The sequence below is a fragment of the Centruroides vittatus genome, unplaced genomic scaffold, assembly GCF_030686945.1.
Source record: "Centruroides vittatus isolate TY-2023 unplaced genomic scaffold, ASM3068694v2 contig_1381, whole genome shotgun sequence".
Classification (NCBI taxonomy): domain Eukaryota; kingdom Metazoa; phylum Arthropoda; class Arachnida; order Scorpiones; family Buthidae; genus Centruroides; species Centruroides vittatus.
Window position 1 is genome coordinate 917,828 of NW_027120867.1, and position 12,799 is coordinate 930,626.

General features: G+C 31.9%; 1 protein-coding gene across 1 annotated transcript in view; it reads right to left on the reverse strand.

Moving 5' to 3' along the window:
* The window catches only part of LOC136990914 (uncharacterized), a 38,187-nt gene extending 32,323 nt beyond the window's left edge, over window positions 1–5,864 (reverse strand). Inside the window, exon 1 of the mRNA XM_067289382.1 lies at window positions 5,670–5,864. Within this exon, the coding sequence (XP_067145483.1) occupies window positions 5,670–5,774 (105 nt within the window). The 5' untranslated portion in view covers window positions 5,775–5,864. The remainder of the gene's footprint in view (window positions 1–5,669) is intronic.
* Between the last annotated feature and the right edge of the window lie 6,935 nt (window positions 5,865–12,799).

Here is a 12,799-nt window from a genome sequence, read left to right on the forward strand (position 1 = left end):
ACATACGTCGCCTCTTCTGAAACCAATTACCGACGTAAGGCAAGATATACCTGTATTGAGTTTGTTTAAATTGTACAATGCAGGAACTACTTGTACAGTTTGTGATAACAGCTGTCAATCTTTTAGCATTTTTAAAAACTTTTCTAAAAGCAGAATGGATGGTTCAGATAATAAATAATGGGTTAATGTTACCTATGGTTCCAAAATGGCGGCTCGTCTCCTATTCCAGCAAATAGAAGAAAGGAAACAGTGGGGACGCATGTTCTAACCTAACCTAACCTATTCTAATAAATTACCATAATTATTACTAACAAAATTATTAGAATAGGTTAGATTAGGTTAGAATGTGCGTCCCCACTGTTTCCTTTCTTCTATTTGCTGGAATCAGAGATGAGCTGCCATTTTGGAACCATAGATAACATTAACCGAATAAGGTAAGTTAAAATATGAATTAAGTGCATACAAATTCATTACACTTGCTTCTTTGCAATTTATAAAAGAGTCTCATTTATATTTGAAAAATACTAGTTTTATGGATTCATTGATCTGGAAGTAAAATCAAACTCTTCTAATATAATTTACCAGGTATGACACAGTAGTAAATGAGGTAACTTCGAATAAAAATTTATCATCTACCGAGGCACAGATTTTACTCAAATCTATACTGTTACTTATCTAATATTTTAACTCAGTAATAAAAATTGTTTCAAGGACTATAAATACACACAGGCGTAGCTGGGGGCGTCCCATCCCGGGTGTCACCCGTATAGGAGTGACACCCGGTAGGCCTGTACCTAAAAAAAAAAGGGTCAATGGCTTGCCTCCCATGACAGTTTCTTCACTATGAGGAGACGCCACGAGAGCTCACACCAGCTGAAAATCTTGCTGTATTTATTCTATATATCTAAACTCATACGTTGCGACATCGCATATTCAATATAGTGTTCAAGTTGCTCGAGTGCGAAGATATTACAATTCAACAGTGTTTTATAAGAGTTAAAAGCGGTGACACCACGATATCCGCACCGGGTGTCACCCATGCTAGCTACGCCACTGTAAATACATTAAATGTTATGAAAAGAAAAGTGATTAATTTGTAATAATGCTGAAAAATCATTGTGTAAAAAATCAAATTTTGAAAAACAAATTTTGTAATCATTTGAAATAAAATTTAAAATTCATTTGAATATTACATAATTGAACTTTAATTATTCTTCTAATTGTAACAATAATAATTAATATAACATTTATAAATAGCAATTCATTCCATGGAAACGGATCCATACTTTATCATACATTACATATTTAAAACAGATTACTGGTAGATCTGATAAAAGAACTAAAAACAATTTAATAATAAACAGTTAGAAAATCTCTAGAAAGATACAAAATAAATCAAGAAAATCTTATATTATCAATAATTTGTATTCAAGTTAATTATAGAAGAGTTAAGGTTTTGTTTTTTCTATTATAAGCTTGATTATGGATCAATTTCTCTTAAAAGCAGATCAAAATCGTTAATTTCCTATATTTTATTAATAAGTAAATTGTATTTTAAAACGTTTTTTTTAATTATAAATAAATAATAAATGAAATGTGAATATAAATTTAGAACTACAATGACTAAACAAATATGTAAATAGAGAAGCTGTAAATAAATTACTGACAACTGATATTAGAAGCAAATCATGCATGTATTAAAAAATAAAGTTGCAATAAAACTGAGATTACAATCGGTAAATTTTTAATTAACTTTATTGTTCCACAATCTAACTCTAATTTATTGAAGGATAACATAGTTATAATCTATAGTTTGGATTTCTGATTATAATACTTCCCTCTTTTAGTTGTATATATATATATATATATGAAGCAAGATCTGAAAAAAAAGTTATTGTATAAAGGTTATTGTAAAGGCTAAATTACATAAGCAGTTCATTGAATTGTACAATATAAACAAGCTGATTCAATACAATATTGATATTTCAAGTATTTTGACATTTTGTGAATTATTCTGCATTTTTTAAAATTTATTTTTAATTAATTTCTCAAAACAGTGTAAATATTCAGTAAAAAACATGTTTTTATTTAAATATTTTTATATACTGTACACATTATATTTGCGTGACCTAAATTACGTGGGACAGTTCTTTAATACACTGTCCAGATTGTCAAACTGTTCTGATTTTTAAACTGTTTGAAAAATGTCCTGTTTTTGGACTGTTTTATGATTGTATTCACAATAATATTCATTGCATAAACTGTAAGTCAAAGATGAATCATATTCAAGTTACAGCATAAAAATTTTAGTATCTAGCTCATAAAAACAGTATCCCAATTAGATTGATAGCATAAGGCAATGAATGTAAAACTAATACTTGAGCAATGTGCCAGGGAGGGATAATTCTCAGGTGGTCTTTTATGGGAAACTGACTGTTATTTACGTATTATAAACTCGAAGAAAACCCAGAAAACTCCAAGTCCATTAGTGAGATGCAAAGTCACGACAAACCAGAATTACCAACGTTTAGCAATTTTATTCACTTACTCATTGGTGGCTGCCCAATTGATTCCCTAGTATGTATAGCAGCTCTGTCTATCATAGAACAGTGAACATATATTATGTGCAGGTAGCATGGTCTTGTGAATCAGTTATAAAAGGGAGTTAATAGCTAGGTAGGGGTCAATGTTTTCAACGCAAAAATGTGTAAATCAGACGTTCGGCGCCAATTTCCTGTAAGCCTAGAAGTTTGACAATGGCGTTTAGAATGTTGAGCATGATTCCACTGACTTTCCAAACACCATTGTCAAACTTCTAGGCTTACAGGAAAGCAGCGCCGAACGTCCGACATACATGTTTTTGCGTTGAAAACTTTGGCCTCAACCTCACTAATGGTTTTTGCTATTTATTTAAGTTAAAAAATCCAGCAACATTTAAAACTGCATGTGTGGCATCATCTGTTATATTTTATTATTAAAAACTTTTTATATTTTCAATTATTATAAAATGGTAAAAAGCTTAATTTTCTGAGCAGGGATGGGTTTTATAAAAAATTGTAATTGCTAATAATGAGTAAAATCATCATTAAGTCTACCCTATTGGAAATACACATGACCCCTTTGTCTCCCCATCCCCTTAACTTCTAATCACCAGAATTTAATAGCACCAATCCCCCTAATAAACAAACCTCTCTGAAAAATTTCAGGAATTTTTAACAAAAAGTACAGGAGTTATTAAGCTTTAAAGAGGGTGAACAAAATTGTGCCACACCTACACACCCACTAACATTCATACACACAGAAATCCCCCCAATTTTTTTGCATTAATTTCTTGATATTTCAAAATCCTGTGTCCAAAAATGCAAAAATCTTGGGGTCATTTTTGACCAATTGCCATACTTTCTCTCTGTTACATATAACAGGTGGAACAGTAAAAATGGTAGTTAAAATACACAAAGATACACTCAGAGTAGTAATAATAGACAAAACTATTAGTTCTTTACTATTGTTGTATGTTATTATTTTGTAAACAAGAGTATATGGGTAAATAAAATGTTTGATTATAACATCTATTATCAATGATATAAGAAAGCCAGAAAACTGAGGATCACGAACCACAATCTTCAGTTTTCTAGCTTTCTATCAATCATCATTTCATTTCATCATTAGATTGTGTGACATCAGATAAGTCACACGACTTATCTGATGTCACATTGATGTATCCAGCCTAATGTTATGCTTCTTATATTTCAGGATCTGATCACCTTATATTATAAAAATTTACATAACTTAAAATATATCTATCTATGTATTATTTATGTTTATTAAGTATAATACTCTATTATATTAAATACTAAATTATGTTGCAGAATATTATTAATAATTGTATTAAGACTATCAAGCTTAATTTTATAGAAAGACATTATAATCATCTTTAGTTTAATTTAAAAATATAAAAACTTATCCAAATAAAATAATAGCAGGTTTCATTTTAAATCACATCATCACGACATTCAATATAAAAATAATAAAGATCGAGTCAAATTATTTGAAACATCGTCACATTTATTATTATAATTCATTATATTAAAAACATAATATAATATATATACACTGGTAATTATATTTTACTATTGTTATTAGTCTAGATAGGATTTACAAATAGAGTTATGGAAAAATTTTTTAATGGGCACAGGCTTGATAATTGGAAAAAGTTATATTAAATTAAATTTATTAGGCTCTGAGAAAACTACTATATTTTTTCTCACATAGAAAACATAAATAGAAATATAACTTGTTTATGCTATACATACATATATGCTTGTGGTTTGATTTACCTGTTAAGCTTCTTTGATTTACAGCAGAGAAAAAGTGAATGGGCCAAAGTCTACTCCCACAGCTCCCAAAAATGCATTCTTACCATTTTCTGTCTTAATTCACATTTTATTATAACAGGGACATTAATTATAGTTTAACTTCACTTAAAAGATTCTTTCTAAATATATTTCTCATAAATTTGAAGATATGCTGGCACTTTTACACATATATCAACATTATAGACTTACAAATAAAAACCAATTTTTTAATAATAAGATTAAATACTTATTAATGAAGTAATTAAAGATGATTAATTATAGTATTGATATTAATTATAATATACTGTATATTATTAATCATAGTTTATATTTTGAATAGTTTAATCAACCATAGTCGAAAACCATGTTTTTGAATTATATAATTGATAATTTTTCTCATATAAATTATGATTATGTATTGATCTGGATGTCTTTTGTATTTAATGATTGCGATACATTTGATGACACACTTCACCATTTGACACAAAGTATTCTGTATATCTATTCTGTGTCAAAGTATTATACATCAGTTTGTCCAATATCATAAATAATTTATATACAACAGTTTATAATACATCTATCTTCAAAGGAAGTTTTAAAGGAAGTTCCTTTGAAACATAAATATATTCAGAAGGAAATTCTTTATATAATGACTAATAAACAGAATTTAATAGCCTATGCATTCTAAGTTCATTAAAGATTTTACCATAAATCACTAAAACAAATTTTGCTCTTTGTTTACTTTATTTATTTGTTTTCTGAATCACTGTTCGTGTCTATAATTTATTTTTTTTACCTAAATATTTTCATAATTATATTATATAATTTACATAATATTCATTTTATAAATAATGTAAAGTATAACACTATTATGCTTAATATACCAGTATATATATATGAATAGTTAGTCAAACCATTACATTTTCATTTGCTTTAAAATTCATACATAAACAAAGCTTTCATTATGACTTCTGTATGTGATTAGACTGAAAGTTTACAAACAAGAGATAATGAGTCATATATATTTTTAAATATTGGGTAATTATTTCATTATTATTTACAAATCTAATAAATTAACATAATAAATTAAATAATATAAGAAAGAAATAAAGTAAATTAAAGGTAAAGTAACCATTACAAAATTTTTTTTATTTTATTATTTTTCCTTAAAACCTCGTACAATAATAATTACTACACGAACTTTAAATATATATATAAAAATAGTCTATAAGATTATTAATTAATATCTAATTATCTTCCTACATATTTAACGATTCATATTTATTGATCACTTTCATAATTCAAATGTCTTACCTCGTCGAGAAATACAGGCAATTCGCGAAAAGTAAAATATACGAAAGCGAGAGCGCATAGCGTAATTATAACAATAAAGCACGCAATGCCAAATAAAACCTCCATAACACTAATTATTGTATCTGTAAAACTTTAAAATCCATTAGATAATAATCCCACGTGAAACTTCACAATCAGCTGATAAACTTTTGGTCTAAAGCGCCACCTCAGTTTTTACGTTGTTACGAATTTTAAAAAGTAAACAAATAAAATGAAATGCAAAAGTTATTAAATATTTTAGTTGAATTATTTTAAAATAAAAGTACTTTAAGATTAAATATTAATAAATTATAATTTTGTAAAATTTTGTTATAATTGTTAAAACCACATATTTTTTAGCCTGAGTACTAAAAAGAAGGTGTTTTACATTTATACAATAATACATTTATTTAAATCACTATTAAAAATTTCATTTATTGAAAAATCTAACAATAACCTAACGCTGAATATATATTTACACTACAATCTGTTTGATGATGCAAATGAGAACTGCACTTCCATCAAAATAATACAAGTTTGTGGCGAGCTCGCCTTTAAAATGAAGTAAAGCAGAAGAAACCAAAGAAAGGAAGAAGGATATTCATATTATGATAGCCGCGTGTGGTTCCGAGTACAGTAGAGAGTTGTTTATCCGAACACTGGTTATCCGAAACGTTGGTTATCCGAACAACCCCACTCCCCAATTGATTCGGATACCGACTTTCTACTGTACTACTAGCTTTTTTTTTTTTTTTTTTTTTCTTTTTTAACTCTTTCCGTCCTGTGGGCACTAAGAGGGCCTCTTTTAGTAAGGTCCATTATGGGTTCGGCCAGGCCCACAATGGGGCGACCGGGTGGTGAGGGACGGGGCCCGACATATCCGAACGGACCACCCCCGAAAAATTCCTGGGGATTATTCGACCCGTTCGGATTCGATCCCGGCTCCCCCAGAGCGGTAGGCTGCCACCTTGACCGCTCGGCCATCCGGCCTGTACTACTAGCTAACCACTAATTTAAAATATTTATTTAATAATATGCAGGGTATCTCAGTTAAACGTTTCAGAACTTCTAAGAGGGGAAGGGTGCATCCCGACGACTCGGAATCATATAGCAATGCAGGATCGGAAATGCTTTCCCGAAGCGGTGATGTACATAGAAACATCATAAAGAAGAAGACCGTAAGTAAATATTCGTTTTAATAATAAATGTACAAAAACAAAAGGAACAAGGGTCAAAGAAAGCGTTCGAAGTTTATTCCACTGACTACAATGCAGACCTCACATCTACGGCGCATGGAATTCCGAACATTCTGGAATAATCCAGGCTTATCTCGAATTTCTCCGGCAGCTACTGCGATTTCTGCAACCAGCTCCCCAGCATTGTCAACGGGGGTGTCATAAACCAGTGTTTTCATATGCCCCAGAAATAAAAATCAATACATGATAAATCTGGTGACCGAGCAGGCCAACGCAAGGGACCACCATGTCCAATCCACTATTGGCCAAATATCGTTCCGCGTACAAGCGCTGTGCGGCTGGCCCACTACAAGCTGCAGCCCCGTACACCAAATGCATATCGGCTAACTCTGCGTTCGTATAATAAGCCATCCTACTAACTCTGTGTCCTTGTGCAAAATGACGATTCCCTGCAAGAACACTCGGAACTTCCGCGCAACACCATCTACAGCGTCAGGAAAGCATTTCTGACCTCACATTACTATATGATTCCGAGTCGTCGAGATGCACCCTGCCCCTCTTAGAAGTTCTGAAACGTTTAACTGAGACACCCTGTATATAATTGAAGTCATGGGCGTCCGCAAAAATTTTTCAGAGAGTAAAGCTTGGAGACGTATAATTACATCAATAAATTTTAATTTAATTATTAAAATATTAGGATTTTTCACAAGTAGATTATAGAATACAGTATTGCATCAAAGAGTCCCATGGTCGAGGGTATATGGTTATATATGTCATTTACTTTTACGATTATAATTTGTAGAATTTTTTACTCGATCCCAGGGGCAAGTGCCCTGTTTGCCCCCTTTGCGAACGCCCATCATTGGTGTTTTCATTTAATAATTCATTTTTTCATAAATTATTAAAGATATTTATGATTCATACTAATGGTATATAGGCCTATATACTTAATCATAAATACTAACACAAATCATAATGAAATAAATATCATATAGTTGTTATTGTTATTATTTTTTAACCTTTTTCGTCCTGTAGACACTAAGAAGGCTAACATCTATTATGAATAAGTTATTTATATAATGCAATGTGATATATTTTTTAAATTTCTCACTCTGAAAACACTAGGCCTGGTGACCAAGGCGATAAAGACGTCAGTTTACTGTTTTAGGGAATCGAATATGGGCAGAGAACCCTAGGAATTTTTTTATGGGTACTCCGTCTCGGATTGTTGGATCTATGGGACTGGTCGCATCTACAATGAATATGATTAAAATGGCCCTTTTAGTATCCACAGGGAAGAAAGAAACAACAATTTATAAACTCTGTAGGCACTTAAGACTTGTATATTCATCATGAAAACTGCAATGGGGAGGCTTTTGAGGAACAGAGTCCGACATGTCCTAATCAATTCACCCGATTTGTGAGCCGATCCAAATTTGAACCCGGGCTCTTGAACCCAGGTTGATTGATGGTAGGGCCATCAAGAGGAAGAGTTGGGAATTTTTCTCCAGGTCAGGAAAAATTTAGAGGCTTATGTATGTCTCCTATCCTTATAAAATTAATGTTACTTTTAAGACTGCTTTTCATTAATAAAGAAACATTCTACTATTTCATTAGTTAGAAAAACCAAAAACAAAAAAGTAAAGGGACCACGAAGAGGCAAAGGGGCCCACTCTATCCAGAACCTCATATATATTCTCGACAACTCTGCTTGATGGAATAAGACAACGCAACACGTGGGCGATCTGTCAAGAGAATGCCTCCCGGGAGGACTTTCTAAGAAAGACTGGCGCCTGTTTAGCTTTTTTTTTTTTTTTTTTTTTTTTTTTAACTCTTTCCGCCCTGTGGGCACTAAGAGGGCCTCTTTTAGAAGGCCCATCATGGGTTCGGCCAGACCCTCAATGGGGCGACCGGGTGGTGAGGGACGGGGCCCGACATATCCGAACGGACCACCCCCCGAAAAATTCCTGGGGATTTTTCGACCCGTCCGGATTCGATCCCGGGTCCCCCAGGGCGGCAGGCTGCTAACCTTGACCGCTCGGCCATCCGGCCTTCGCCTGTTTAGCTATTAGACACGCGAGGAAAAACCAGAAAAGTGAGCCTGTTGACCAGGCGAAAACTCCGGATCCTTCAGAGAAGCAAGCAGGCGTGCCTTTATTACCTTGACCGTTTGGCCGTCAAATATGAGATATCTTACAATGAATATGTATATATTGTGTAGAAAAAAAAATTATATTTATAGTATATTTATTTATAATTGCTGCATTAAATGTAAATAATTTTTATTAATGGAATTACATCTATTGCTGTATTTCTCACCCACACTCAGAACAATTAAAGGTAGATTAACAACTAATTTAACATATTTTAATTGTCCTAAGATAAATTTTACTTTATGCAATTGCCACCTTATTTTTCCAGTAACAAAGTAAAATCAGCTAAAAAAATTTACATAAATTACTTGACTATTGCTTTCTGAAACAAAGTACTTTATTGTCCAAAACAGAATAAATTAATAGCAACACACGAATGTATTTTCTGCAAAATTCTACTTAAAATTTAATGTTTACAATTTTAAAGTATACTTATTTTGAATATTGCATACCAGGGCTACATACTCCGGGAGTCCATAGGTTTTCATTTATAGTATATCAGGTTACTGAAGAAGAATCTTCACAGATGAGTTTGTGTTTGGCAATTTAACAAATCAGATTCTTTCCTAGTTGTGTTCGACTAAACAAAAATTGGGAGGAAGAAAACGAAATTCTCGCCGCTCCAGATTACTGTAACATTTATAAATAAATTCAATATAATTATACAAAAGAAGAAACAATAGAGGTTATCCAATAAATACATTTGCTCACGTGATATGAGAAACCAATTAAATTCAAATAGTATCGATTTTCATTCTGTCGCTAATGCAGTTTACATACAAATTTCGAACGTTGAGAGCGAAGAATTTTCTTGAATACTTTTAAATATGATCGGTAACAAAGCCAAATTAGAAGAAGACGGTAAAGCAATTGCAAATAGCGATTCAAATATACGTTTATCGAGAAAACAAAGCAGAGGTAATTTGGAAGAAGCGAAACAAAACAAGAAAATTACCCGTTTGATGACCGTTTTTGCTTACGTTTTCTTCGTATCTTTGGCTGCAATTGTTTTATCTCTATATTATATATTTATTTGGAGTCCTAATATGCAAATTAACAATGTGAGTAATTCGGAAAATTATTATTTTCACGCTCAACCACTCGTCTATCCATCTCCGGATCCTTGGAGATATTCCTCATTCCCTTCGGCTCCCGAAGAGAAGATATTGGATTCCACAGAGAACCTTACTACATTGGAAAGTAACTATAATATGAATGATGGGAAACGTGATTCAGAAAATAATACGGATAATTACGATCGTTATGAATCAGAAAATAAGACGGATAATCCAAATTAATTATTATTCAGGTAAGTATTGGCATATAGAAAGAAACTTTCAGTCCTATTAATCTTAAAAATTTCATTTTTTTACAGTCTTTTCTTTATTCTAAATAGATTTTAAAATATATTTTATAAAATAATATTCTAAATTATTATTATTTTATTTTATTTTTCGTAATTGTATTAGTGAGATTTTTAGAAAGTTGCGAATATCACTTACCATTTGACAGGTTTCTAAAGCTTGCACTTTATAAGCTTCCTTTATTCTACAAAAAATAAATTTTTTAATATTAAATAATGTTTTTATTTACATTTCTGTAAAATTTATTTATTAAATCTTCAATTTTTTCCAGGTGTTTTCCGAAGATTAAGCAAGATTTACTGTTTATGGAAATTTCAAATTATTATGTTTTAATTGTTAAATTTTTTTAGAATAAAATATTTCTAAATTATGATTAAGTCAACTTTTTGTGTTTCAAAATCCAACGATTACAATAAAATCATTGGAGTATATTTTAAAAATAAATTTAAATACAAGATGGCCGATTGGATATGCGTCGTGCTTCCAGTAGAAGGGTCCGGTTCGATTTTCGTTCTAATTTGTCTCTCTGGCGATTTCTTTAATTGAACGCAGATAGAAAGGTTTAATTAGAAGAAAATATTATTTATTTTAGATTAACACAATAATTTAGTATTAATTCATCATGGAAACGAAGTAACTTTAGTCAAATGTATACATTATATTTAAAAAATGGTTAATGTTACCCTTGGTGCCAAGATGGCGGGTCGTCTCTGATTCCAGCAAGGAAACAGTGGGACGCACGTTCTAACATAACCTATTCTAATAAATTACCATAATTATTAGCAACCAAATTATTAGAATAGGTTAGGTTAGGTTAGAACGTGCGTCCCACTGTTTCCTTGCTGGAATCAGAGACGAGCCGCCATCTTGGCACCGAGGGTAACATTAACCAAAAAAATTTTGAAAAAGTTTTAGCATAAACATATAAAACTAGTACTTTTACTCGTGAAAACACACCTTACTTTTTAAATTATATACAGTAAAACAAGCATAAATATGACTAAGAAACCCAAGAAATTAGATTAATTTAAAAACTTCGGGCCTCCTTTGGGCATTTTTGCCTTATAGGAGCACCGTCCCGTTAGCCCAAAGCTGACTGATACTATATTTATATTATTATTATTTACATTTCTCCGCCGGTTGGCACACTTAAACCTTCCACACTTTTCTTCTTTTATGAATAGATACGTTATTATAATAAAAGTTCTTTCTCGATATCTTTTTTTGTTTACTTCAAGTGTGCAATCTTGTCACTCATCCAACAGGTTATTTGTTTATTAGAGAGACTGATGTTTTTAAATTTTGGTGGTTAAATGTCGAGAAAGTGGGGAGATAATAGGGGTGGTGTATCATATCTCTAGTAGGGTCGGACTTAATTACGATTTTATTCGTTATTAGTATTTACGATTTTTTAATAAAACCCATTCCAACTGTCGAAATTAAGTTAATTGCCATTTTATAATTGTTAAAAAGTTTTTTAATAAAATATCGTAACAGATGGAGCCATCAAATATTACTAGGAAAGTTAAGCAACTCGTTGCTGGATTTTTCTGCTTGATGTTAAAAACGTGTTTATCCGTCTCACCCGACTGTGTTTCCACCATCCATTCAGCAACCTTCGGGTATCGCCGCTCCAGATAAGGGACGAGAGACGAGCCGCTGTCGTCCGGAGTTACCACCACCACCCGTTTGACGTCGAGTGTGTGCCATTCTTCTTCCGCATCTTTCGGAAGCACCCGTATTACACCAGGCGAAGAAGAGGCGCCATCCCGATGCTGGGCATAACCCGAGGTGTGCCACTTCTTCAATTCTTTGAAATTCTCCACTTTGTAAAGGAAAATGAGCGAATGTTGTAAAAACAGAAATTGAATTAATGAAGAAATATTCATATTCTTACATGAATTGTAAATTTCGAATGCAAAAATGATTGTTTCGATTCCTTAAATATTATATTAAATCTCTATTATGTATAATAATGTTAATGTTTTTATCGATCTTTTGTTCGATAAAGAAATTAGTTTATAAAAGATTGTAACATGGTGTTGACTACCGTTACAGTAAGGTTCCACAAACTGGAAAACGGTGTATTGTCGTCCGAGGGGATTAGTTTAAAAGTGATAGTGCGTGGGTGTTTCTACAAGCTATGCAAAGCCACGGGGGCCGCAGGTTGCCCATCCCTGCTCTTCAACATAGAAATTGTGTTTACTTTTTATTCTCTAATATTATTGTAAAGAAGCTGATGAGGGACTTTAGGTCCGCAATGGATAGTTTTTTGGGGAAATAAATTTGATGTTCTAAGGTTGATCTTGGGTCCAGAGACGGTGTAAATAAGTCTAGGAATAGAGGCCAACGTAGTGCTCACAAATATATTTTTATTCTCTATTTTTCCGGTATGATGA